The sequence below is a fragment of the Strix uralensis genome, chromosome 13, assembly GCF_047716275.1.
Source record: "Strix uralensis isolate ZFMK-TIS-50842 chromosome 13, bStrUra1, whole genome shotgun sequence".
In the NCBI taxonomy this organism is placed as follows: Eukaryota; Metazoa; Chordata; class Aves; order Strigiformes; family Strigidae; genus Strix; species Strix uralensis.
In genome coordinates this window covers 8,759,844-8,786,977 of record NC_133984.1, presented here as the reverse complement: position 1 = coordinate 8,786,977, position 27,134 = coordinate 8,759,844, and the positions used below count along the sequence as shown (strand labels likewise).

The 27,134-nt window shown below is 39.0% G+C and overlaps 2 protein-coding genes across 6 annotated transcripts in view; one reads left to right on the top strand and one right to left on the bottom strand.

The window, feature by feature from the left end:
• FHL1 (four and a half LIM domains 1) overlaps nt 1–1,155 on the top strand; it is a 34,104-nt gene extending 32,949 nt beyond the window's left edge. For 3 of the 4 annotated variants that reach the window (XM_074883098.1, XM_074883096.1, XM_074883099.1), the window contains exon 6: nt 157–1,155. In XM_074883098.1, coding sequence (XP_074739199.1) covers nt 157–314 — 158 coding nt within the window. In that variant the 3' untranslated portion in view covers nt 315–1,155. The remainder of the gene's footprint in view (nt 1–156) is intronic. The other variant, XM_074883097.1, reaches the window with a different exon arrangement.
• Nucleotides 1,156–1,955: 800 nt separating this feature from the next.
• The window catches only part of MAP7D3 (MAP7 domain containing 3), a 46,684-nt gene continuing 21,505 nt past the window's right edge, over nt 1,956–27,134 (bottom strand). For both annotated transcript variants that reach the window (XM_074883094.1, XM_074883095.1), the window contains 14 exons: nt 23,010–23,111; nt 20,523–20,621; nt 20,032–20,130; nt 18,810–18,935; nt 16,345–16,490; nt 15,827–15,963; nt 15,004–15,248; nt 10,422–10,557; nt 9,244–9,424; nt 7,995–8,099; nt 7,695–7,748; nt 6,809–6,902; nt 6,176–6,374; nt 1,956–5,067 (listed from right to left, as the gene is read on the bottom strand). In XM_074883094.1, coding sequence (XP_074739195.1) covers nt 4,758–5,067; nt 6,176–6,374; nt 6,809–6,902; nt 7,695–7,748; nt 7,995–8,099; nt 9,244–9,424; nt 10,422–10,557; nt 15,004–15,248; nt 15,827–15,963; nt 16,345–16,490; nt 18,810–18,935; nt 20,032–20,130; nt 20,523–20,621; nt 23,010–23,111 — 2,033 coding nt within the window. In that variant the 3' untranslated portion in view covers nt 1,956–4,757. The remainder of the gene's footprint in view (nt 5,068–6,175; nt 6,375–6,808; nt 6,903–7,694; nt 7,749–7,994; nt 8,100–9,243; nt 9,425–10,421; nt 10,558–15,003; nt 15,249–15,826; nt 15,964–16,344; nt 16,491–18,809; nt 18,936–20,031; nt 20,131–20,522; nt 20,622–23,009; nt 23,112–27,134) is intronic.

The window sequence follows — 27,134 nt, the reverse complement described above, 5'->3', positions numbered from 1 at the left end:
AATGTGGTTCAGCTGCAATTCTGGTTGGTGTTTTAGGCATACAAATATGGTCTGCAAGACTACAGGAGGCAGTAAGAATGGGATCTGCTGCTTGGTGGGCTAACCCAGCCAAGGGAAAAGCTACTATCGCCGTCCTATAATTGTTTTCTCTCCTAGCAGGATTTGGAAGAGGAACCAGCGTGGTTAACTATGAAGATGAATCCTGGCACGATTATTGTTTCAAATGCACAAAGTGTGCCCGTGGTCTGGCCAACAAGCGTTTTGTTTGCCATAATGGAAAAATTTACTGTGCTGAGTGTCCCAAACGACTGTAAGGAACAGACAGCAACTGCTGTAAAATGGATTTTAGAGCTCTGCTTTCCAAAACAGTCCTGGTAAAGGAGCAGGTTTTTGCATGTTAAGAATTTTAACTTTTTCCATTTTAGTATAAAAACTAAAGTAGCCTCAATATACTGGGTTTGACTTTTGAAGCTCCTGCAGTACAAAAGCATGTAGTGTTGCAAAAATCTAACTTTGTTTCCAAGTAACTTCTAGTATAAAGGCTTGAAATGCCCTTAGATTTAGAGATCCACATACCAGATAATCTGCACGTGGCTTGAACTAAAACAAAGCTAGTTTTAAACTTGTCTGGCATACATTTAAGCTTGGCGCTTAAATGAAGTGGGTTTGACAAGGCATGCACCTCAGAAACAGAGATGCAAAGATTGCACCCAGGATCAGAGAGATCCATTATTAAGCTTTTACAAGCACAAGTACATTACATACATCACACCATTAATAGCAGCTCAGTAATCAATACCTTAGCTTACCCTACCACACCAAATTGCAGCATGTGTATGGAATAGCTTCATCTTACATATAACAATGTTTTTTGGCAGTATGATTTAGCTTTAGTTAAGTTTCCATAAACTTGTTTTAGTCTTGATTTCTGCATGGTTTGCCCAAAAGTTTTTCTCATCAGCTTTTTTTACATCATTGTTTAAACGAGGCTGTCTATATACAATTATTAATCCATTAACAAGTAGTAAATCTTTCAACTACAACAAAATGCACATGCATTTAGAAGTGCCTTAATAGCTCAGACAACGATAGCTTTCCTATTATGTCAGTGTATCTTTTATGAATTAATAAAAATGAGACTAGTGCCTGCTTGAAGTTCTACAGTCTGGAAAACTGTTTTTTTTTTCATTTTGCCATCTTACACGATTGACACCTCTTATGGCTGAGCTACTGAAATCAAGTCTCATACACTGATACTGGCAAAGTAAGGAGTCAGCTGTTCTGCCATAGCACCCTTAAATATCTGAGGACCAAAGCAACAATTTCCATAAACTAATTATTTTTTTTTAATATATAACTGACACTGGACCATCTGCCAAGAACAGCCTGTGTGAAAAAGCCCTTTGGAGAACATATGTACTGCCACTGTCCATGCACAGATCTACCACCCATCAGCAACCTGAACACTGGTTTATGGTTTTCTCTATTTCACTACTGTAGAAAGAAATACTTATCAACTGGATGCTGCTCCAGTCATTCCATTCTGTTCACAAGCACCTACCAGAAACAAAGAACCCCTGCAAGAAAAATAAAAGGCAGCATCTTGCTGTATTCTTGATGGACACTGCTCCACTGTGGCCATGGGGCACTGCTGGCCTCACCCTTAGAGCACAAAGATGCTACAAGTAAAAGGCAAAGGCTTACAGTAAAAAGCAAGTTAAAGAATTCAACAGTTACAAACACATCATCAGCATGTACAAACACAGCAAGATCTGAAGGTGTTAGCACAAATACCTTCCCAACCACACAAATGCAACTGCCAAAGAGGCTCCTAGTTTTGGGAATCTGCAGTGTGGAGTAGTTAGAGCAGTACCCGAGTGCATCTCAAGGCAGGTCAGCATGGCAAGGGGTTGGAGACTCCTAGTAAGGTAATGTTTAGTATTACAGAAATAAAGCATTGTTCAACTGCAAAGTTTATTTAACAGTGCTCACATATTTACATAGAGCTGTAACAGACCATTCAACAAATAATATCAGCACAGAAAAAAATATCAGCATCTTTTTTTGTTAGAATGATTGTCTCTGCCAGAATGAAACAGCTATCATACAAAAATACATTTCTCCTTTTACCTAAGGCACTGCTCTAAAGTCTAAAACAGACCTACCCTATTCTGAATAGCAAACAGCAAGAGTAAGAAGGCTGAGGGTTTCCTATTGTAACTGCGTTGTCGAGGAAAGAACACATTTATTTCCAGCAAAACCATTTGCATTTAACCACTGAAAACACAGCTGCCATTTGGATGATTCATGTGAATTGAAGTATCAGCCAATAGTTTATAGCAGGATTTGAGACAGCTACTCTTTAATCACTTATCCAGTATATCTGTTACAGGAGATAGAAGAACAAGGCTGCATTAGTACTTTTAGTAGCAATTTTCAGAAGATGCTTAGTTAATATCTTCATGCTGTAAAAGCAGGCAAGTTTAGGTTAAATAGATTACTTAATGAAGGCTTCAGGGGAAGGGAAATATATATGCAGCTTGCAGCCACTGTTATAAAGCTAGAACAGGAACACTTAGAATAATTAACATGAACAAAATATGACTTCAGTGGTCTAATACTGTTATGTACACAATAAAATAATACTTCCATAAGTGTAGATAAACTTAAATAAGTAATTCAAAAGGAAAAACATTTTTAAAAGCATGACATGTTAAACTGCACTATAACAGACATACTAGGTACTCAACATTTTCATAATATATTAGTGCATATGCTGTAAAACATTTTGATGTTTGCCAATAGATTAAAACATATTAGTGATGGTACAATACCACATTTTGAAACTGCCAATTTTTTCATGTTGTTAGAAAATAAGGAATTTTTCCTTTCCATTCAAAATTGAAGCCAGTAAATTTTGTGTTTTTAAATAGCACACGAACCAAAAAGTAACTTTTTTTCTAAACCATTACAAAGGGCATTCAGCTTTAGCACTGAATGAGTCTTTTATTTCATCAAGTGCCATTTTAGGATTATGCAAAATCTGGCCAGGGGCTAAGTGGGGAGCCTTCAGGGGCATGTTGCTGTACATGATACTGATAGGAGAAAAAAAAAAGACTTAAGAGACTCAAACAGGTTACTGTAAAGTCTGTAAAAGGGAAACAAGTGATATTTGAACAAGGAGATCTTATCTAACAATTAGCTAAATTAATGGAAAAGGAACATCAGCACAGTATTTTCCCTGAAATGTTTCAAGGTGCAAATTAGAAGTTTGTCATCCCTCCCCTGGTGTTTTTGTTTTTTGCAAACTTGAAGATGGATAAAGGTAAACAAGCAGCTTTTCAAAACAAGGCCTTCGGTACTTGATAAAACACTGGATTACTGAAGTACAATCAGATTATTTCCAGGTCTCTAGTGTTCACAGTTCTGTCCAAAGAGCAAAGAGAAGAAAACATTTAACCATCACAATTGTGTGTATGCCACATATGTCTATCATCACTGTCGGAGCCTACATCCAGGGAGTGAGCACAGAACCACTTGGTTATTTACAGTCCAAAATCAGTGAACTTTTCTTTTTTTATGTATGAATATTAGTTTTTGAAGTTATGTACATAATTCTTAAACCATATTATATCTAAACATTTTCAAGTGCAAAATTAAAAGGCAACACTTTCATCACTAAAAAGTTAATGATTTTGATCAGAACAAAATGTGATCAGCAGTATCACGTTAAATCCGTCTATTCCCATGGCCCAGTTAGTTGTGGCCTCAAGGGAAGCCTCAATAAGGCTACGTCCATGGGAATAAAATTCACAAGACGCAGAGTGACAGAGGAGACTCAGGAAACAGTTCAGTCTAGAAAAGTGCTACACTTTAATAAAAAAAAGTGCTACACATCACTTAAAGAAAATGTGGATAGCAAGTGTTGTTTTTTTCCACTACCATTCATTCCAACTGTTCACACAGTCATTTATCTCAGAGGAAGAGATCTCCTGCCGTGAGTACGTCCATTTGGGGTTTAGCTCCAACATCAGTGGTTTAGTCTTACATAAACTAGCTTACTGAAGCCTCCCTGACACGCTATGCCGTCCTGCATCAGGGTTTGGCTTCTCAAGTACATGTGGCTTTAGATGCAGCCCTGCTTCTTTCCAAAAATTCAGAATATTGCGTGTGCAACTTTATTACTCCTCCCAGAATGTAATACAACTGTGGAATTTAAGGTTGTTGTTACCCTCCTCAGTGAAGCAAAAGACTATTTCTAAGTAAGTAGAGAGGACAGCTAATACCTCGCCAGAGCCTGAAGAGACCTTGTAAGACCATGCAGGCCAGCATCAAAAAGTTACAGAACATGTCTAGGAGTGGAAAGGTCCTGTCTGTAGAGTTACATCAGACACCTTTTAAACTGTTAGTATCTTCAAAAGTAACGTGCCATTTAAGACATCTTAGGAGAAGCCTAAAAATGCAACAGATGGGCTTGAGCACTGGTAGGAGATACAGGAGCTTTGCAGGGGCTCAGCTGTGTCTTTGGAAGAGCCTTAATGTCGGGCCTTAGCTGCTGCCTAGAGCAACTCCCTAAAAAGGCATCAGTTGGTGACTCCTTTTGACAGAATGCAAGTTACAAGCACTAAAGAAAGAGCTTTCCCTCTGGACTACACATTGGAAAAAGTGCCTTGAAAATAAGAAGCTGAAGTTAAGGCAAGGAGAGTAAATTGCAAGGAAGTTAATTGCCTAGCCAGAGGAAGAGACAGATAGGGAAATCAGCTTGGATTACCTGATGAAGCATCTATAGGTTTGGTCAATGAATTCACTGCACCATCTTCCTCAAAAGCCAATTTGGGACTAGAAGGTATTGTAGCAGCATCATTCAAGTTTTGATTACAGTTACCAGCAGAGATCCTGTCTGAGCTCAGTTTGGTTGACTTGGAATGTACTCCAATGTCAATAAACTCCTCAGAAGTCCACGAACCAGATCTTCCATTAAGATTCTGAATAAGTCCAACTGTATGATCAGCTTCATTAACGCCCAACTTCACTGAGTCATCGATAACCATTTCTTTTGCAGGATGGCTAGAAAAGAAGAATGGATACTTGTATTACAGTTTCTGCATGTTTAACCTTTAGATTGATTACAGGCCAGCCAATGAGCAGGCTGCATACTTTGCAAAGCACTGAATATCCTGAAGGGCATTCCCAGACAAGCTCCTCCAGCTGCCATGCAGGATCTCGCCTCCAAGAGCCAACAGGGAAGGACGACTCACCAACATACAGCCACTTTTTACTATACTAATAGCTCTCAGGTAAGGTCTGGCTCCAGAAATTTGATATAAGCAACAAGTTTAAAGTCCTACACCATTAAAACCCTGTTTTAGTAGCGTGCATTTTTCCTTTTTTCTCCAGTCAGAACAGCCTCAGAAGACTAGCGATATTTAAAACAGATTCAAAATCTAAACCCAGATCAGAGTGATCAATTTTCATTCATTCTCAAGAAAATCATGAAAATGTCTTTATATCCCATCACTAGAGGAATGAGATTAATTTATCATCACTTTATAAAAAAAGAGTTCACAATGTCATTTCTAAATCATTAGCATTTAGATGAGCAAACGGAACAAGCATCAGAGGACAGATTTTCCACTAGTGGATGGAAATGCTTTATGTTTAAAAGATAAAATTTTAAATACTAAAAAGGAATTCCCATTAAGAGAGGCTTTTGTGTTGTATCTGGTGCTTCAGCGCAACTGAAACTGTTCTAGAGCTTTCTGTAGATTATTCTTCCTTTTCAGTGTTGTTTCTCTCCCTCTTGTTTAATGTTTTGTTAATGAAAAGAACTGCTAGCCATTTCAAGGGAAAAGATTTCAAGCCAATGCTGTTCTTTGTAAGTAACACTGCCACATTGCTGGCTATGTGTCTTACTTCTTAGCAAAGCCAGTACTGTAACATGGTGCCATCTAAACAAGCAATTATCCTGAACTAACTGCCTCTGCGTGAAGCAGTAAACTGACAGCATGCACACACCACATGCCTGGAGCAAGCCAGAGAAATACCACAAAGCTAGCGGGGTGCAAATTTGAGGCAACGCCACATAGAGCACTAAATTTAATTTAAACATAGAGAGAGATTTCTTGTGTGATGGGTAACTGCTCTGACAGTAAAGCAGCCACCTACACAGACTCACCTGGAATCCTTTAATTCAGTAACAAGTAGAGACCCCTCATCACTCTTCAAATCGCCTCCATTCATAAACACTTCACTGGCCTTCAACTCTGACACATCTTGTTCCTCAGATTCTGTAGAGATCAAGCTATGCGCAGTCCCTAAACAACCCTCTGCCTCCCCCTTGACTTCCTGGGCTAAGTCAATGCCATTTAGCTTTCCTGAAAGCAGTGGGGGGAAAAAGAAAGAAAAAAAAACAACTTTCAGTAACAGAACTGCTATTCTAAATGAGTAAAATTCAAGTGCCAAAATGACCTTTCCTGGCCAAAGCTCAAGGCATTTGGCTTCAATAGATTCATTTCTCTATAGACAAGTTGCCTATAACAACATGAAATTTGTTTTCTGTCTTTAAAAATACACTTGTAAAATGAAAGCACGCTGCCTGCATTTCACACTCAAATCACTTTTGCATTTGATCATTTTGTCTGTCTCTTGTGGTACGGAACAGACCATGATTTACTCTCTGTTCAAGCCGAGAGTCTCCCTGGCATTTCTGACCATCACAATGCTATTACGCGAGTGACCTTTTTAACAATTCTTAAACATCGCTGCAACACTGACTGCCACTTAAACCTGACTCATCAAGTTTCCTTACCTGGTTGATCAGTCTTCTCAAGACCCAACTCTTCCTCCTCTTCAATGTCCTCTCCCTCCATAGCCTCAGAGGCAGACTTCCCTTCATTCTGCAACTGAATTGCCAGAGTGTTATTCAGAATAACTCACTACCCTCTAGTGTTTCACAAATGGTTCAGTCACAGCTCCCATGCAGGACTATTCTGTGCCCAGCAGTAAGCCACACTAGTCCAAAGGCTAACAGACAATCAGGTCACCCAGCAACACTTGTTCTGCTGAGCCACAGCCTGTAAAGGAATGTGTGGGACCCACTTCCATCTCCTACCTATGAACTATTCCTGAGTTCCTTTTCCCCTCATTTCTCCAAGGTGTGTGCTAAACATTTCTTGATTTTCAGGGTCTTTGAATGTTCAGAGGACAACTACTCCTCAACATAATACATGTAATTTACCACAAACCTTAGGTTACTCCCTTAACAAGAATTCATCCAGTTTACTGTAGCAATCCAAGGGCCATCCAAGATTTGCTTTAAGCAAACAGATGAAGCCAGGAATTTAAGTTTTCTGGGGAAAAGTAGCCCCAGCAGAATGCATACAGTTTTTTTTAAAAAATCTATTACTAATCAGTGGGTATTTTTACCAATCTGCAAGTGACAAGGCCAGATCATATTGTTTCTTTATGTCTTGAACAAAAACGCATCAAGGATTTCTTGTCAGACCAAGCAAAGCAGAAGAATGTGTGCAATGGAAAGCTACTGAAAATTATTCTGGTGCACCAGAACTTTGCACTTCATGTGGAAGCCAGTTTGTGTAAGGCTAACAGAGGAAGACAGGATACAAGGATACAAGGCAAAGCCTTCTCTGGGAAGGACCTGTTCTGTCATTATACAGATCCAAACAAAAAAGTACCTTGGATTCATTTTGATCTGATTTTCGTGTTCTTTTCATTATTTCTTCGATTCTCTGTTAAAACAGGGAAAATATTTGCAATGACATACAGAGCTTTACATTTCAGCATTCTGGTTTAAATTTTCATATTTCATAAATTTACTACTTTATTCACCGTTTTTAAAGCTCACAAGGCAGAGCTGGCTTTTTTAAAAAAAACACACTACTATTTAAATGCATCTGAGACTGTTTGCCTGTTCGGTTTAACACTTCAACCACTATTTCAGGCTGAGAAACCTCTTGGCTTTCAAAACAGTATACCTTTTTTCTTTCAAGCCTTTCCTGCATATTTTGCTGCATAATTCTCTCTCTTTCCAGTCGCTGTCTTTCAGCTTCTTCTTGAGCTTTTGCTTCAGCTTCTTCTCTCTGAACATAAAACAAGAAGAAGAGAGCACCCAGTGCACAACTCAGTCCCAAGAGTCAAAAGCAGAACCATTACAGAGATTATGGTTCACCACAGACAGGAACATCAGACAATCAGTATTTAACATTACCATACATTGAGCTAAATGCCAATTACCCAGCTACTGACATGAATATATACTACTATGACATTCAGAAACTGATCTAAAAAGAAAAATGATGTGCATAGCTATATTGTGATTATGCAAATGTTCTAAATGTTTTTGAGCTATGTAGGGTTTAAACTATACTTCAGGATGAAGATTTGTCTAAGGATGATAATTTATAAAGTAACAAGACAGCAATTAAATTCTAAATGTGGCAAGGTTAACTTAAAAATCTTGGCAGTCAGGTATTACTACCAAGATACTTGGTACTGAACAGCTTCTGTTCCTTCTACACTGAAAAAATCTTTTCCAGTATGACTGGAAAGAAGATAGAAGCATAGTTACCACTCTGAATAATTGTTACAAACTTAAACAAGCTTTTAAAGAAATGTTCAGACACATGTCAATGCTATCCATAAGATACAGCTCTTTAAACACAAATAATTTCATTGTAAAATTGCTTTCATTTTCAAAATTAATGTCATTTAAAGAAAGTCCACTTTCTGCAAAACAGCTTCCTTCAGTTAGAAGGACGCCTTTGTAAAGGTACACAGACACTAGCTGTGGAAGACTAGCTACCGAAAAACAGACTTTGAAACACTACCAATCTTTCTTTTTAAGGAATCAGAGCAAGCCAGATGACTTTCCAGACAGACCACCTCCTTATAATCTGTAGCAGTAAGCTGGTAAAGTGGGCTCAGTACAAATATTTTATGTATGCAAAATAGCATCCCAGATGGCTAAAAAAATTTCCAAAATACCTGCTTCTGTCCCACACTTGAATTTAACAAATGTTGGGAAAAAAGATCACATAGACTAGGGCAAGGAAAGGACTTCAAGACATTCTCAAATCCATCTCAGACAGGATGAACTCTGCTTTACATCATTCCTGTCAGAGATTTGTCAAAACTGTTCTGTGAAAGAAAATCAAAGACAACCCCCTCAAAAACACGTCAGCAGCTTGTATGAGGAACACAGTTGGAGCCTACAGATATGCAGACCTGGTGTTGAAGCTCTGCAAGTTTTTCCTGCTCTTCCTGTTCTCGGCGGATCCTCTCCTCTTCAGCTTGTTTTTGTTGTTCTTCATAAGCCAGTCTCTTTTCTTCCTCCTGCTTGCGGAGCAGCTCCTCCCGCCGTGCTTTTTCCTCAGTTGCTCTCTTGGCCATTTCTTCTTCTCTGATTCTAGTGTGCATAAAGATACGTTGCTTTTGGTGTGGATTTACAAATCCAGACGAGTCAAAGGATAAAGCAGAATAACTTGGAAGAAATTGTCTAAGAATACATAAATGTTCTTTGCTGATTAAGTCAAGGCCAAGGCAGGTTGCTCCAATAATGGAATGTTTGAGAACTGGATTAATCGACAATTTAACAAATACTACCTGCATCCACAACATGAATGAAGCTTTTAATGACTGTGAAACATAAATCTAGTGGATTTCCTAAAAGACTGTTTCTTCCATAGTTCAAATTCCAGAGATATACTGATGTGTACAGTGCCAGACCATGCAGATGTACACAACAGATCTGATGACATATTTCTGATAAAACATCTATAGCAGACTATATGCAAGTTTATGACAGCTTTATACCCATGAGTGGAAAACAGACAAAATCTGATGTTTCATCATGTTCACAGAAATACAGACAGGTGACCCCTGATCTGGAATAAAGTTAGTCAGCACAAAGTTAATAATTTATTTTTAACAACTTCTATGCAGTGAACCAAATGCACACTGATTTATCACTTTGAATTAATTGGCTGCAACATTTCTGATTCAGATGTCAGGTCACTAACATGAGATTTAATGTACCATCAAACCACTGCCCGAGTTCATCAATGGAAAGTTTAATACAGAGAGGTTGGCTATTTCAAGACAAATACAAAAAAAAAAAAAATACAAGTGGTATTTTGAAATAAAAGCACCACTAGTGACTGGAAGGAAAAAAGAAACAGTGATTTGCACAACGACTATGCATTACATATATACTGAGACACAGATTAATGATACACACAGCAATCTGCCCAGTCTCAAATGGTGCCAGCGCCTGTCTCTGCTTCAGGAACTGCATTAAGATTTACAGGAACTTAAATTAAAGCTCAGGAAATATATACTGCTGGAGTATCCGTTCCAACCACACCCACCACTGAAAGCATCCCTTCCTTCTCCTGAATTGTTACCTTTCCTCTTCCTGTCTCTGAATTCTTTCTTGGTCTTCACGCTCTCTTTGCTCCCGTGCTAGACGTCGTTTCTCTGCCAAGATTTTAGCAGCTTCTTCAGCTGTGGTGGTCCCTGCTACTGTTTTGCTACCTGATTCTGCAAAGGTTAAAACAAACCGCTGTTAAAAAGCCCCAATAACTTAAAATTAAGAAAGATGTTATCACTGTGAAACGCGATTTTTCTTTTGGCCAACTGACCCACTATCTCTTTGATCAGTGCTCATCACTCCGTGAGTACACCCTGTATCTAAAGGCCCACAAGAGCCAAAGGGGAGTCCTAAAGAGATGCAGAGCCACAACATCTCACTGACACTGAAGCAGTAACAATTCATTTCAACTACACTGATCCAGCCATATTCCAGATGATACAGTTATTCTCCAATCACCATAGCACTTAGAAACATGTTTCTGAAGAGACACGGTTATTCTGTATCACTTAAAAGTGAAAAAAATACTGCTTTAGGAAATACACTTAACTTCCTTCTGATAAAACCAAATGCACATGACCCTAAAGACTAAATACTAATTTTTTTGACTTCTCTTGTTTCAAAACATTAATATTCATGCCTTTATAGAGTATCTTAGGGTGCAAATAATCACCATTTTATCTGGCCCTGAAGGCACATACTAATGACTTCAGCAATAGCATATTTCTACACGTTTTAGCAACAAATCAATTTCCAATTACATGGAGATCAAAACACCTCCAATCACCAGGTTAGCAGATATTTGTACAGTCCTGCAGTTTATGTTTCTTCACGTTCTGCCTGGTGTTATGATGTCTGAACATCAGATATACTATTATAAATTAACATTAGGAAAAAATCCCCACAACCCTTACCATCCAGTTGCTCTCAATATATATAGAACTAGAATTTTTATCAGTAATTCCCACTCTCTATAAATATTACTGTTTGAATTAATCATCTGAATATTCAGAGAATTAGCTCTTGGTATCAGTAGAGCAATAGTGTCGTAATGTTGGTGAGGACCTGCCTTTCTTTTTAATATTTCACAAATCGGCACATACATGTTTGCTTAACATCTATGAAGCCTTCAAGTCAAGGTAATTTTAATGAACAATGACATCAGGGTTTGATCAGTTATTTTGCTTCTGACCTAAAGACAATCATTCAAAACACAATGCCATCATTAGGAACATTAATACCTGAAAAGCTGCTTAAGCCTCATGGACACATAATCACTACCTGCAGCTGTAGGGCATAATTACACAGAGTAAACCCTCAGCAGCTGAATCACAGCAGTGTTCTGTGCATAAAAATTGTTCTTGCAGTCCTAGGAAAAGTATTCCAGCACTGATGGAGTGCAGTCACAGAGAAGTTTTCTAATATTTAGATTTACCCAATGCTGAAAAAGAAGCACCTCCCCAGAACACACATTGCTTCTGTTTTGGGCAAAAATGCAGTCATGTCGGTAAAAACAAGAATCAGCCACGACAGTTCCAAATTTAAACTCAGTCAAAAGGGGTCCTACTCCTTCTCCTCCTCCTCCCTGAGCGGGAAAGAACACTTCTTTGCAATTACAAGAACCATTAGCAGGATCTGCCTACTCAAGAGTTGCATGTGCTTTTCTTCCTACATTCAGCAACTTTTTGATTTAAAGAAAAGGAGGGAAGGTTTCATTTAGTGTTGCCAGTATATAACCATGAAGAAATCAAAATGTCTCTCTTCCCCTCTACCACTTGAGTGTCTTGCTAGTTTAGACAAGTCACTTTTTACAGCAGAGGCCATCTTCTATTATGCACTTGCACAGCAACCAACACAGCAGTCCTCTTTTAACACCACTGGAATCTTAGTTGTATAAAATTGGTTGACATTTAATGTCAGGTTTAACCTATTGCCACCCCCCCGCCCCCAAACTGAACCTAAATAAGACAACTTAATCCTCAGCAAGAAGCCTAAAGGTTTTAGGCTTTTAGGTTATAGGGTTATAACATGATAATGATAGCTTGAAATATGATGAATATCTGGTATTGAAAATGCTAGAAGAAAATTAGTCACAACAATTCAGATCACCACAGATATGGAAAGAACAGGGCATAAAGACAAAAGAAAGGGTAGGACCTCAAGTCTACGGTGGACCTTCCCATTGCATTTTCACTTTTGAAGCTTTACTGATGTTTTCCATATGGTTACTTCAATCATGCTTTCATCTCCATGCACCCCTTGTATAGTCTGTTTCCATAGGGCAGGACATAGGACTTCCCAGTGGGATTGCTAACATGCCTTAAGATTCTTCCAGCATTTTATACTCATCTCCATTTTCCTTGTACTCCCACTGTCATTCCTGGTAAGAACTGTCTTTTCCTCAAAGTACCTTTTTGTGATGGAAGGGCAAAGAGAGAGATAGGCAAGAGAAATGTCTCAGAACAATTGTAAAATGAACTATTAGTTGGATGGAGGGAAGATTCCAACACATTTCAAGGCAAGTAATTTATTCACAATTAATACAGGAATCATATTCCAAAGCCTTCACTACCCAGATACAGAAAAGGGAGGCTCCATGACAGTTTATTACCTATCATCATGCATAAGGTGAGAGCTCATGAAGGAGCACTTCTTATGCTTTAAGTTGAAACAAGCCTTTTAACTCTCAGAGAAGCTGCGAAAGGCTGCTGCCAGAAATGACAACTGCTCCAAGTCACTGAAAAATAAAAAGTGTTTTACTGCAGAACAGTATATTTTAGTAGGAAGACACAAAAAACAAGACAAAAACTTGATTGCCGTCTGTCAGCAACAGGCAATCAAGTTTAGTTTGAAGGAGAAGAGACTGTATGAAGATACAAGTGCACAAAGCTGAAATTAGGTTGAACCTACAAGACCTAGAGACTGATTTGCCACATGCCATTCACTGGTGTGCTCTGACTTCAGAAGCTGTCTGAAATATGGTATTGCACCAACCCACAGGGTGAACTGCCTACACAGACATGTAAAATGAAAATTGCCTTGAAAATTGAAAGCAACTTTTTCTTTTTAAGAACAAAGATTTTGCCTCACTTTGCAATATTGCAGTGTACCAAAAACATTCGAAGAGATAAATGAAATCATCTCTAAGCTGAAGAACATGCCCACTATTTCCTTATCTTCTATGTGTCAGAGAAAAAGAGCTTCACCGAGCCCCAACATGAATCGCTACAAAGATGACTAGCTTGGAGATTAGCAATAAAATAAAATGAAAACAGATAAACTGGGTTAATACAGTTCCAGAAGTCAGCGTAGAGAGGAGACAGGTGGGGCAGCCAGGGAACAAGAACACCTGTTCTTGTTCCAGAACAACTGGAAGATCCAGAAATAGGACACATTGTTATGGAGGTTTCAACCAACCGATGGCATTGATCACAATTAATTATGCCCCCTCTGAGGCATGCAAGACATTTATCACAGTAATGTAGCACATCGAGGGATGGACATTCTGACTGCAAAGATAAATGACGTTACACCAAAGACGGATGTGCAGCTTCATACAAACATCCACATTTGAGTATGACACTGGGCTTCCTTCTAGAGGAGCACATGCTCAAAGAACCGTACCATGAATGAGTTTGTCAGCCCAAGCCGACTAACACTATTTCACGTCCAACATTGAGCAGTGTCAGGAAGAGCCTCAGAAGTAACAGACAACTGCAGCAGCTGAGGAATGCGCAACAGGAACCGTACATGCAGTAACGTGCAGCAAGCGTATGTTCCCACTTACCTTGTGTCTGAAGGTTTTTCACCTCCAGTACTGCCCACTGGCTGCAGCTTAAATTCCAGAGATCCCTCCTTTTCCCGTTAAGTATTCCCTATGTCCTTCTCCACAGAGAAGTGCCTGCCAGACCTCATCAGAAGGCCCTCCCAGATTCTGTTCTGGAGATGGCAGGTGGTGTTCTTCCAGTAAGAGGGACAGAGGCTGTGCTTACTTGGCACGATGAAAAGGTCTAGGGAACTAATTGCTTATCCAGTGTATGGCTCTCCTTAATCTACCAAGATAATTTCTCAGTGTGACCTGTGAACTGACCACCTTTTCCTGAGGCAACAATGATTATACATTCACTGGAACAGAGACAGAGGCAGCCTTCTAGCTTTGTGAAAACTGGCTCTCAGCCTGTGATTCACCAGTAGCTGAGTTATTCCTCCAAGCAGGTCTCTACACAAGCAATTTTAAGAACTACCAACTGGACTGAAAGACCTTTGCATAGTTTAACTATTGACTTTGCAAACCTTAGCTAGTAGATCTCTCAGCTAATGTGGCTGAAGTCCAAAAGGCAAACAGGATTTCTGCTCTTCCTAAAATAGTACAAGCAGTAATATTGAAAGCTCCTGACTTAAATCTCCAAGTTAAATAAACCGACTACTACACTAAAATCCACACTCAAAAGTCATACCACGTAAAATTATTGTATAAATAATCAGCAATGAACAGCTTCTGCCTTAAAGCATCCTACCCTCCAGTGGGCTGCCTCATGAATGAATTATCTCACCAGTCCTAGCACACACTGGAGATGTCTCAAATAAGAGTGCATCAGTCACTGAGAAACGCTCACCTTCTTTGGTTTTTGTGCTAGCAGCTACCACATCCCTGTCCGAGACTGGTGAAGCACCTTGCTCTTGTCCTGTTCCTTCTGCGCCCTTATCCTTTGGTTTGCTCTCTGCTTCAGTTTTCTTTTTGGTAATGTTTATAACACCTGGTGTGAGAGGTGGACGTTGGATGGGTGCCGGTTTAGAGACTGGAGTAGGAGATGGTGGCCTTTGTTTTGACATGCTAGGCGAAGGTGGGCGAGTCTTTTGTCTGTTGAAATAAAGAATATTTTTCAGGGCTAACACTGAAAACTTCAAACACGCAATTGAGGACAGCAGTCTACTTTGGTTAGTTTACATTATGTACCTTGCTTTTAAAAATAAATCCACATGCAAAATACTGGTGCCTTCCTCATAAAACTCAAACACAGGATTCTGGAATACCCTGTGCACCTGGACTCACTACTTGTGGGCTAACATCAAAACAGGTGTGCTAGCCCTGACCTTCATTTACTCCACATCAAGGATGAACCCTGTGATTCCAATCCAAGAAACCTCCTACAAAAATACAGGCAGATCAACTTATTCAAAAGCTCACATGCTCCCTGTTGGCTTTACTGCAGACTACAGAAAACCAGGGTGTATTTCGTCTGCACAAAAGAGACAAAGGTTCATGTAAGGCCTGCTTCCCTACTGTGGAAAAGAGAAATTGGATCAAAAGTGAAGTCCTTATGTGTATAAACATGGCAAAGCACAGGTCATCCAAGTGTTAACAGCCCAGCTGTCTGAGGCAGGAAGCAGCCTTCATTTTCTTCTGAATAAAGGAAGGTATTTAACCTGGACACATACCGAACTGCAGAAGGTGAGGGAGGACGCTTCACCAAATTAGCAGGAGAAGGGGATCTTCTACGGGCAGACACAGATGGAGATGGCGAGGGAGGGCGCCTTAAACCAGAACCTGGGGACGGTTTTTCTGTTTCTGATTTCTAACAAAATACATAAAAACAAAATCATGCTCACTCTCTAGAATAGTTTACAGAAGGGCTGCTACCACAACAAACATACAACTTCTCAACAAGACTTACTTTACATTTCTTTTATGTTCCAAAACACAGACGCAGTCAGTATGTTACCTAAACTGAACTTCAGGAACCATAAGCACCAAACAGCACGCCTTTAAGGTACCAGGGAGATCAAGGACCATAAAATCCCAATTTGACTTCAATACTGTGGTTTTGAAGCAAATGCTATTGAACATTTCAATAAGCAAGGAAACTGCTGAAACAGGAACCCATCCTGAGCTATTCCCCCCCCGCTCCCCCAACCCCGATTAATACAAACCTAATTCGTGTGGGTCTTCAACAAACCTGGGTTGAATCTGGTGAACTTGCATCAGATGAAGATACAGAAGACTTCAATCTGTCGATGCTACGACTGCGCACGGGCACTTTAGGAGCTGGGACTGAGGAATTGATGGAACTGGCTGAAGCTGAACGAGGACAGAGGTGAGATTCTATAAAAGTTAGGAATTTGACAAGACAAAACGAGAACCAAGTGCACAGCATAAGAACAGAAGAAAAAGAAGAGGGAGAGAGAAAGAAAGATTGTGTGTGTTAGAAACCATACAGGGAAACACCACAGGCAGTGCACATTGCAACGGGTCATGGACACAGACGCCACCACCACACGATTAGTACTTTGGAAGCAACAGCACCAAGAATAAAACCATTGTGAAAGCAGCAGTCTGGAGTAGATAAAAATAAAATGCTTTTCCAAACAATGTCTAAATTGCAATACACCAGTGTTACTTTAATTTTAGTCAAGCTGCATCTAATCACAAATACTTCTGTTTTAATGGCTTAGCATCTTTCTTTACAAGTTCTTCATGACAGGTTCAAATTTTAAGCATGTTTTGCGCATACTCAGGGAGGAAATCATAGAATCATCATAGAATCATAGCACAGCTTGGGTTGGAAGGACCTTAATTATCATCTAGTTCCATCTCCCCTGCCACAGGCAGGGACACCTTCCACCAGACCAGGTTGCTCAAAGCCCCGTCCAACCTGGCCTTGAACCCTTCCAGGGAGGGGGCAGCCACAGCTTCTCTGGGCAACCTGTGCCAGTGTCTCACCACCCTCACAGGGAAGAATTTCTTCCTTCTTTTCAGAGTAGTTATAAAGCAGCATTGCATTAGGAATCTGAACATTACTTTATGAACTTTCCTTGTGAAATAAGCATTGTGCAACATCGTTTTATTCTACTTTCCCTTTCTGCCCCTTTATTACTACATATGCATGCCTTTTACCTGCATTAACAAATCAAAATAGGTGGTGTAAAAGAAATCTATCAAAAGGTCAACTGTTAAACTAAAATACCTTTCCTACCTGAAGTGTCAATCTCTTCACACATAAGATATTGAAATAAATTGTATCTTGTAATCACTTTCTTCACTAGCGTAATTGTAGATGGATAAGCATACATAGATGTAAAAATCTACTTCTGAAACTAGATACTGGATTCTTCTATAGTCTGAATAAATTGTGACAGATGCCAGCACTTAATTTCGTAACTTTATGGAAAATACATTTTATTTTTATATTTACAGCATTTGTGCAAGGAGAACTGCATTCTGTTTGTGCACAGTTTGTGCTAAAGCACAGGTATGTTTCTACTGAAATGAAGAAAATACCTTTAAGTAAACTGATGAAAATGTAAAAGTTATCTTTAATTCAGCAATAGTGAATAAGTCACATGCTGTCAGTAACAGTGAAAAAGATGGTATTTCCCCACATGACATGAACTGAAATATTCATGGTGAAATAAAAGTGGCACATAGACAGGTGTGCAAAAATATGACCACTGACTACAAACCAAAAAAGTAAAAAATGATTACCACACAAGGTGAGCAGTGTAGAAATGTCACCATTACCAACAAGGACCAAGTTAAATGGCATAAGATAAAAAATAAAGATGGAAAAACATACTTAAGAGGAAACAAGCAAAACTGGGAACGCAAGTTGTAAGGTAAGAGAGGAGATAGGACTCCATATTGGTTCCAGATATGCATTTACCGGGGCACTATTACAACCAAGAACAGGTATAAAACACGTGGGATGCAGCTAGGGCTTCCCCACGATCCAGAGATTCCTGTGCTAGTACTAAGTTGAGCCACAGTGTGGCCTTGTCAGCTCAATCTGGACCAATATAAAATTGCTTGAGCCAGCCAGGGTTTCTCTACAGTGTCTTCTCCTAGTATGTCTCTACTTCTACAATCAGCCTGAGCAAAGCCAGCTCAGGGTTCCCTGTCCTTATGTTAAGATAACCCATTTATCATGTTCCTACAAGAGCTTCTCCCCCTAAAGAAATTTAGGCTTTGCACTTATTCCTTTCAGCCTCCTTTGAAACGATATGTTTATTTGGGTTCTTCCCCTTTCATTTCCTAGCACTGTTCTCTGAGCAGTATATCTCAGATTCATTTGAGGGTACACCCAAATGCAGATCTCTGTCAGTTAAAAAAAAAAAACCAAAACACCAAATCACCACAAACAAAACCCAAAATGAACACCAGCATCCTGTTCTCTGCAGAGCAAGTAAACTGGCACTGGAGTTTAAAAGCCAGTATTATTCTATGGTTTTGTAAAGTAAACATGCAACATAGCATATAAATTGGTTATTACTGACCAAAGAAAATACTGGATAAGTAGTATTATACATAACCATGTATTAACTGTCTGATTCATACTGAAGTGTAGCACAGTTAGCGACTATCATGTAAGTTCTTGCTTGAAGAGCAACTGCATAAAACCTTCAGGCTTTGCTGCCCTCCTGTTACCTGAGGGATCTTGTCCATCAGCCGATAATGTAGCAGCACTTTTACTCCTAGCTAAGGAGGCCTGTGTGGGGGCGAGGAGGCGACTGATTACGCTACTGTCCAGAGGACTGAGCTGAGAGCGACGAGCTAAATAATGGGAACAAATCAAAAAGGATCCAACATGAAATCATACAATGAAAAAGACAAGCAGTACAAAGCAAAGGAAGACTGTGAGCATTGTTGCAAATCATAACAGTTTTGGAAGAAAAATACTGAAGTCATGGAAAGGGAAATCCAAACTAAAAGCACAGAAGGGTTAAAAACTGCAGTCTCTTACGTTGCACTTCTTGTCCTCAGTTTGCTTAATACTAATCGTTTTAATGTGCAAAAACTGGCACGTGTATGACAGAGGTGAATGCTGAAGTCAGTCAAAGTATGAAAAGTTCTTGACACAGCTCTTCAGAGCTACAGTCTCTAGATTCCAGAAAAGGCTGTTCTGACATAATAAACAGAAGACTTGCAAGTCAAAGCAAATGGTTATCGTCAGGCATCATCTGCACACACAAATTCCCATGGACAGCACCCATCATCCTCCCATACAGGAAAGATGCTGAAGCAGAATATAATTTCCACTGTTGGCAACAGCTGCTAAAAAGGAAAGTTTCAGAATTGCTAACTCAAAGGGAAAAACATGTTAGAAAAGTTGCTAGTCTTCAGCTTTAGGAAGAGTTCCTAGAAGAGAGGTTATTTGTAACCTAGTGGGGAATACACAGACCAAAACAGACTGAAGTGAGAACAGGTTTCTTCCTTCATTTGCATGCACAAAGTTTAGGCTAGCAGCAGGAACAGAGAAGTTGCTTTTAAACTGAATAATGAAAGAGAGCTTAAAAAGCAAAGGTGAGATTTAACTAAGAAGTGAACATATCAGTGACATTTTTACTGTATCTTACATTTAAGCCTACCAGCTTTCAAATATGTCTCTCTCTCAAGCAGAGAGACATTTTGCTCTCTACTTATGGTGCCATTTAGCAAAGTCAAAGTCCTTCTTACAGGATTTCTTTTTTGTCCAAAGGGAGAAATTCAATCTTTACCATTTACTATTTTATCTTTACCACTAGGCAACTAAAAAAGCCATTAAAAAAGCCTAAAAATTTAAGAACCAAGGAAACTAGTGAATGTAAGTCTATCCAAACTTTACTATGAATGGCTTTAAAAAAAATATTCAGCTTTATGAAACAACCACCTGTTTTTTCTTCCTTTTTCACTTTTTCTAGTTCTGGAGAGGATTGGGGTTTACTACTCATTCTATTCAAAGATGTGCTCCTCTTCTTTTCTGTTCCTCCTAGAGACCAAGCGTAAGGAAGATTATTTTTAACAAGATATTTATATGTATGATTTTCTAAACTGCCATTCCCATGCTTTGGTTTTGCCAGTCAGCTAAAACCACTGACCTATCATTATGAAGCACTATTTTCTCATGAGCTAAATGGTTTGGCTACCATTTGTCTACTCTCCCCCCACCCTTCCACTTTTCAGGCTGGTTTACAGACAGTTACCCAGTATCTGGCACTGCAATGTGCATAATGATATTTATGCCACAGCGCATAGACTACATGCACAGCAGTGAAAGCCTGAGTAAAAACATTTATAATGAAACTGGGACATGGTTTAAAGTCAACTTCAAATATCCCATTTACTGCCTCCCAACTCTCAAAACAAACTGGTTTCTAGCACCTTTCTGTTCCACCTGTGAACCTTTGAGTGCAGACTGCTGAGAATGTAGAGGAACTTTGTTATTCAGTCTGTTTAATGAGGCACTTCTCTTTGTGGTACCTGGAAGTGAAAGCGCATGGATTAATTATGCTGAAAAGCCTAGAAGTCCCCTCCAACACCTGCCCCACTTTCCTAAGATACAGAAGAGTAATTAAGCCAATTTATAGTATGAATACTTCAGAAGCAGGAAAATTGGATCAGGGAAGAATTACTCTATATAAAGGATTATTTCTTATATTCCTGTATGTTACTGATCATAGCAGTAGGATGCCAGTCTCAACAGACTTCTTGTTTGACCTACCGAGGCCATCCTTGTAAGCCTTTTAAAATAAATAAATTATTTTAAAAGGCCATTGCTCACATTCTGTATGAGTAAGAGCGAGCTCAGAATTAACACAGAACACAGCTGATGAAATACTCCACTGATCCAGGGACAGGCATCTTCCTCCCCTTTCCACATTCTGCTCCTCCACCTTCCCAGGCACATATGCACAGCAGAAGCAATCTGGTTAGTTCTGCGACTGTATTTTCTGTCATCTGAATTTAGACATCTTTTACCAAACAGCCATTTCTTCCTGAGTGCCAGACCAAGAGCACAGAACCGCTCTAACTTGCTGTAGTGATCTAAACCTGTCAGTTGACCTTTACACCCTGACTCTGTGGATCAGTTGGAGTCCTGTCCAAATTTCTTGTATTTCACGCCACCTGAGAATTTCTCCTCCAAAGCAAACAAGGATTCATAAAGGATTTCAAGGTGGAACAGTAAATTTGAGAGCAATCCCAATTAGTTGATAATTAGTGACCTCGTTTGTTAGTGGCTTAATTTGTACTTTGCAGCCCTGTTTCTGACTCATACTCAGAGCTGAACCCTGCAGACACATTATATACAAATATCATTTTAAATCACAGTCTCCAGTGACTCAGAGCCCCTGCAGCTATGTCAGTATAGATATATTCACTGATTCCCCTACCAGGCACACAGTGTATGAGTACAAGCTTTTCTGCTGCATCACCTTCCAACATGAACCAGCAAAATCAGTTAGCTGTGTCCATGTTAGGCATTCTTCTAGCACAGCTCATTTGATCAAAGGCTGCAGATTGACAGAACACTGCAGCATAGACCTAGCTGAACCTGTTTTCCTATTAAACGGGTCTTAGCTTATTAATGCTTTTCATCATTTTGGAAAAAAAAAACCCAAAACATTCAGGATACAGGCAGGCTCCTATGAAACACTGAGAAGATTCCCCACAAGGAAATCTCAAAATGATATGTGCTCATGCAAATAATCTTTATTTTTATGAACAAGATTAGGACAATTTCTTCTGTTTCATAATTAGTTGTTTGGTTTTTTTTGTATTTGGAGAAGGCAGATTGCCATGATTTACAGAAAGTATTGGGATGGGGCAGAGGGGAGGAGGCAGAAAGGAGACTCACATGTACAGGTTTACCAGAAAGTGGGAAAAACAGAGATCCACCTCATTCCTACATCTCTGCATCTTAAGACTAGTTGCGTCGTGCACATTTTAAACATGACACGCTGCAGTCAGGAGCTTCATCCACTCCAAAGTTGCAATTCAAAATGAGACTGTAAGCCACAGAAATTGGTAGACAATCTCTAGAGTGCAAACACTCTTAGAAACTCTTAAAAAAATAAAATTAAAGAAATAGTTGGCTTCCAGGCCATTTTTATTCCTTGATAGTCATTGGCACAGTAAGTAGTCCAGAATGGTTGCAAGCAGTGGCGTGCACTAACAGTTTAAGAAATGCATAATTTGAGCATCAGTATCAAGATTACACTAATTTATTGGGCTAGGAAACAGTGTCAGAGCTGCACACTATGGCTACAGTCATGCTAGAACTTCAGGTCAAAACAAAACAATCTCTTACCACCCAAAAACCTCCCACAGGTGTCAGAGTTTTTCATGCATCTTTCTCTATTTGCTTAATATTAAAAAGAAAGTGTGTATCTATAGAGTACAGGACTGGCACAACAGAAAGATGTCAAAACTAAGTTGATTTTTCCCTTCCCACAGGCAATCAAAGGACTGAAGCTGTCTAACAAAACAAGGCAAACTTTATTTTTGTACTATTTCTATTTTGCTGAAATTTTAGGGTGTGATTTAAGGCATGCAAACCCATAATGATGTGAAATGATTTGTGAATCAATCATCCACCAAGATTTGACTTTAGTAAAAGAATTACAGAAATAAAAAATAAAAAACCAGCAATTTTTACCGTTACTCTTCTCCTCTAACAGAGATCACATCAACTGGGCCAAAGCCCTGAACGGTCAAGCTGGATTAACAAATTGCATGAAATGCATTTGAGATCAAAATATTAAGTGAGTTACACAGCAAGGGAGGAAGAGGAGTCTCATTCCACCTCCTGTCTCCTCCCCAAATAAGTTAAGCAGCACACCTGCTACCAGCAGACACACAAACACTTACTTCGATCAGAAGCATTTAAAAGCGCTGCAGACGATGACAACCGTTTATTCATGACAGCTTCTGTCTGTTTGAGGTTTGCTGTGGAGGTGGACCGCTTGCTGGCTGTGTAAAGAAGAGCTCACTTTAGAATTCATCTTCATACCTGAGGAATAACCTTGCACACACTGCTGCGAGCTAACTTTTGAAGTATTACATCCTGAAAGGTATTTCCAGTTTTGCTTAATGAGAAACAGAAGTAATTTTTTTTTCTTTGAACAGACTTGATACAATTAGCACCAGTTGTAAGGTGCACAGAAGAGGCATTTAGTTTAGTGGAGTCATGCCAAGATTTTATGCATATGTATGCAAACAAGTAATTTTTAAATCCTGTGCTCCTAATATGTAAAGACAAAAGCTGCTGAGGTTGTGTGTTGTTACCAGACTGGTAAGACAGAGACAGTAACAACAAAACTTGAAAAACAATAATTTCTTTCTTTGTTCCTTCCACATAGGTATGTCAAAACAGTTTTACAATCACTAGTTAACAAAACCAAAACAAAACAGATGCTTTTGGAGAGATAAAAGCAAGTCCTGAGGAAGGCAAGAAAGCATCCCTATTTCTGATTACTTCCCAATGGTTGCTGTAACTATTTTAGAAATTTCCAGTTTTTCTCTAAAAGCTAGTCCTTAAGTTCATGTTTCCTATCAATTTGGCAACTCTTCAGAAAAAAACTGCCACAAGAGGCAATAAGTATTTTTTTTGTATGTGTATACACACAGACATATGGACACACATAAAAATCACATCTCACATGGCAAAATTTCAAGTTTACTATGAGCCAGATAAATACCTGCTTTTTCATTTCAAATAATGTACTTTCAGGATGAACACTACCCCAGAGTGTGAAAGCCTTGGAAAAGCATGTACTTGTTGCTATGGAAACCCAAGAAGCAGAAGAGAATAATGCACACAAAGGAGTGCAGACTAGCATAATAAACATAAGAAATCCTATACATCAAACACAAGTAATCGATTTTGCTGGCATATTGGACAGCAAAGGTGATTAATGTGAACTCATTAGTGCATAAGTACCAAAGGAAAAAGCAGCACTACTCACCACAAAGGCAGCATCTTTTCCCTTTGGCCATGGGTGCTATAGCAGCTCCTTATAGCAAGAGCCAGGACATAAGGGTTCCTATAGACAGTCCTACCTCTGCACCGTACTTCTGACACGGGTACCCAACCCAGGCCTCCTGAGCCAGCGACTCCCGCAAAACCATGTCAAGTGAAAAGCAGATTTTGTAGCTGAAGCTACAGAAGTGGGAAGCTCTTGTCACAGTGAACAAGAGCAAAGTCCCCACAGGGTAAGAGGGAGAAAGGGGGATCTACTGAATCTAGTTAAGAAATTAAGATCTGAGCTCAGCAGATACTTTCCCAATGTAAAAAAAAGGAAGAAAAAAAAAAAAGGCATTTTATGAATGAAACCTGAGTACTGGGATAACTAAAACAGTCTTGAGAGGTTTTATATATGAAAATCGAAAAACTCATCAATTGTGTATCTGGGTGTTTTCGAAGGTAAAGAGTACCCTCTAGTGTCTGTTCTTAAAAAGAAAGCCTGGCTCCTTGCACGAGTGTGCAAGTCTAAGGCCTCCAAACATGGAGATGCTTCACACAAATTTCTCTTGGTTCAAATTAGGACTTCAGCAGTTGCATGAAATCTGAGATTTGGTCTATCACCTACTGAGACACAGAGGGCAAAAAATTAAACTCTTGCCTTGAGAAAAATTACCCTGAACAAAGTAATTATTTTCCAGCAAGTTTACAAGTTCTGGAGGTGGGCTGTGCTCTTTAGTAAAGAGACAAGGGACAAAACTTCTACTAGAAGACTCAAAAGAAAAACATACAGGCTAAATAATATGACTGTTCAGACAAAAAAAAAAAAATCAGTTTCTATTTTTCAGGAGAACAGACAGCAGTGGTGAGGGCATGAGCTAATATTTGAGTTTTCTTTTTCCAGAAATGTTTAGTTTGTATTAACTGTCCAAGATCTTAAGAAGACAATGCTTTTTTGACCAATACATTTGTAAATATATGATCAGATGGCCTCAACTTTTTCCCTACCTCATCCACAGGACAGCTCCTGCAAACTTTAAAGCTTTGGACAATTCACTAGGAGAAAAAGCTTTAGAAGACAGAAAGGATAGTCTTGAGTAAATTAGGCTGGTTACATAGGTATTTACAAAGTAACTTTTGAAAAAATACCTCAAATATCTTTTGTATTTTGGGAAGAAAGCTAGAATACTTACATCAAGGGATTTGAAATGGAAGAAGCATACAGCACAAATCTCATGTGATACCAAACATCTGTATTTTTGGAACGGGGAAAGCAAACTGTAGCAGCAAAGCCAAAGAAAGCGTATGACTGCCATGCAGCAAGGCTTGCAATTGGGTAAGGAGCTGGGAAACACGGTATCTTAAGAAAATTGTTACGAGAGAGCGCAACTCTCAATCCTAGCTTCTTACCAAGTTTCACTGAGAGAGGGTGCTGCAGCACTCTCTATCTGGGCTTGGATAAAATTAGGCTAAATAAATTAAGATTATCTGTCTCTCACTTCCTTCCAAATTTCTACTAGGACAAGAAAGCTCTTTATTTAGAAAGGAGAGACTCCAGCAGCCCAATTTCTATTCTAATAGCACGTCTCCACTACAGATGCACCTGAACATCTAGTTTTGCTTAGCAGTCATCGCTAAACCTCCTTCATTTACAAGGACTCTGTCATCAAGGATGCTTTATTACACAGCCTTGCCATTTCTCTTGGCAGACCACACCCTGCATGTTTCATTTTAGCACTGACAGCAATATCATTAATGTTAACATTTGACTCTGGGGCTTTCATCAATTTTTAAATTTCAGGCCATTAGTGAGGTACTTGGTACAGTCTCAGTGAATCACATTCTGTATATACATACTCCTCTACATACTGCACATTACCTCTATCACCCACAAACGCTGTTTTACCAGTCAATGTTCCTAAATATTACTGTTGACACAGCCAGTTCACCAAAGAACATGTCTTATTCTATATTTTTCTGCACAGCAATATAATAGACAAGAAAGGATTTAGTCCTAAAATAACGTAAAGAGTATTTTAAATCTGTTCCCCCAATAATTTTCATTTTAAGAAACGGAGACTTTAGTCCCAAATCTGCCATAGAAACTGATGGTGGAAAAATAATATTGTATTGAAACTTGCTCTAGATGTGCTGTTACACAAGGTGCACTACTCAGACACAATGATGTAATGTAGCAGAGCTTGTATGGTGTCATTTTTCAGAGTAAAAAAAAAAAAAAAGGTAATTGTTGTCTTTCCAGCAATTATGCAAATATAAGGTGAAAGGGACTAAATAAGGATATTTTAGAAAGTACACCATTTGGATAGATTTTAAATAACAATTAAGTGAGGAGCTCCCAGAAATATAAAAAGCTAAGAACGATCCTGAAACAGGAATAAATACAAGAAGCGTCAATTCAATCATGATTCCACATTATCCAGCCCAGGTAAGACAGCTGTATGTTTGAAACCTCAACATAAAATCAAACAGAAATTTAAACCAGTGTGGATGCACAAGTGTCTTAGTCAAACGCTGCACTGTTTACCTCCACAGTCAATTTTTTCAAAATTGGTGCCAAATTATTCAAATTGATCTACTGTAGCTGAACTTATCTGCTCCTCCTCTTGCTACTATACATGCATAAGGTACAGCTTAAGCACCTATTATTACATCAGGAGCATGTTTGGTGAAAGACACTATTTTTAATGTGCTTCAGCAGCACTGAAGATCTTCCTCCATGATCAAAAGGACAGACAAGACTCATTTTCTCATATAAATCAGGAGAGAGCAAGTAACCTTATGTTTGTTATAAAGTTTAGCTTTAAAATTAGATAAGGTAGAAAAGAATGGGAGAGAAAAAAAAATAGTGCTTTCCTAAACATGTAAGGCAAATGTGATTTCCTAGTTTCAAGGTTAAATGACATTTGGTGATGTGGAATACAGTAATTGGATTTATATATGTATCCAAGGAACACATGTTAAACAGGTAAACCAATCCAGTCAAACTGGCTAATTTTGGAGAAAATTAGGGA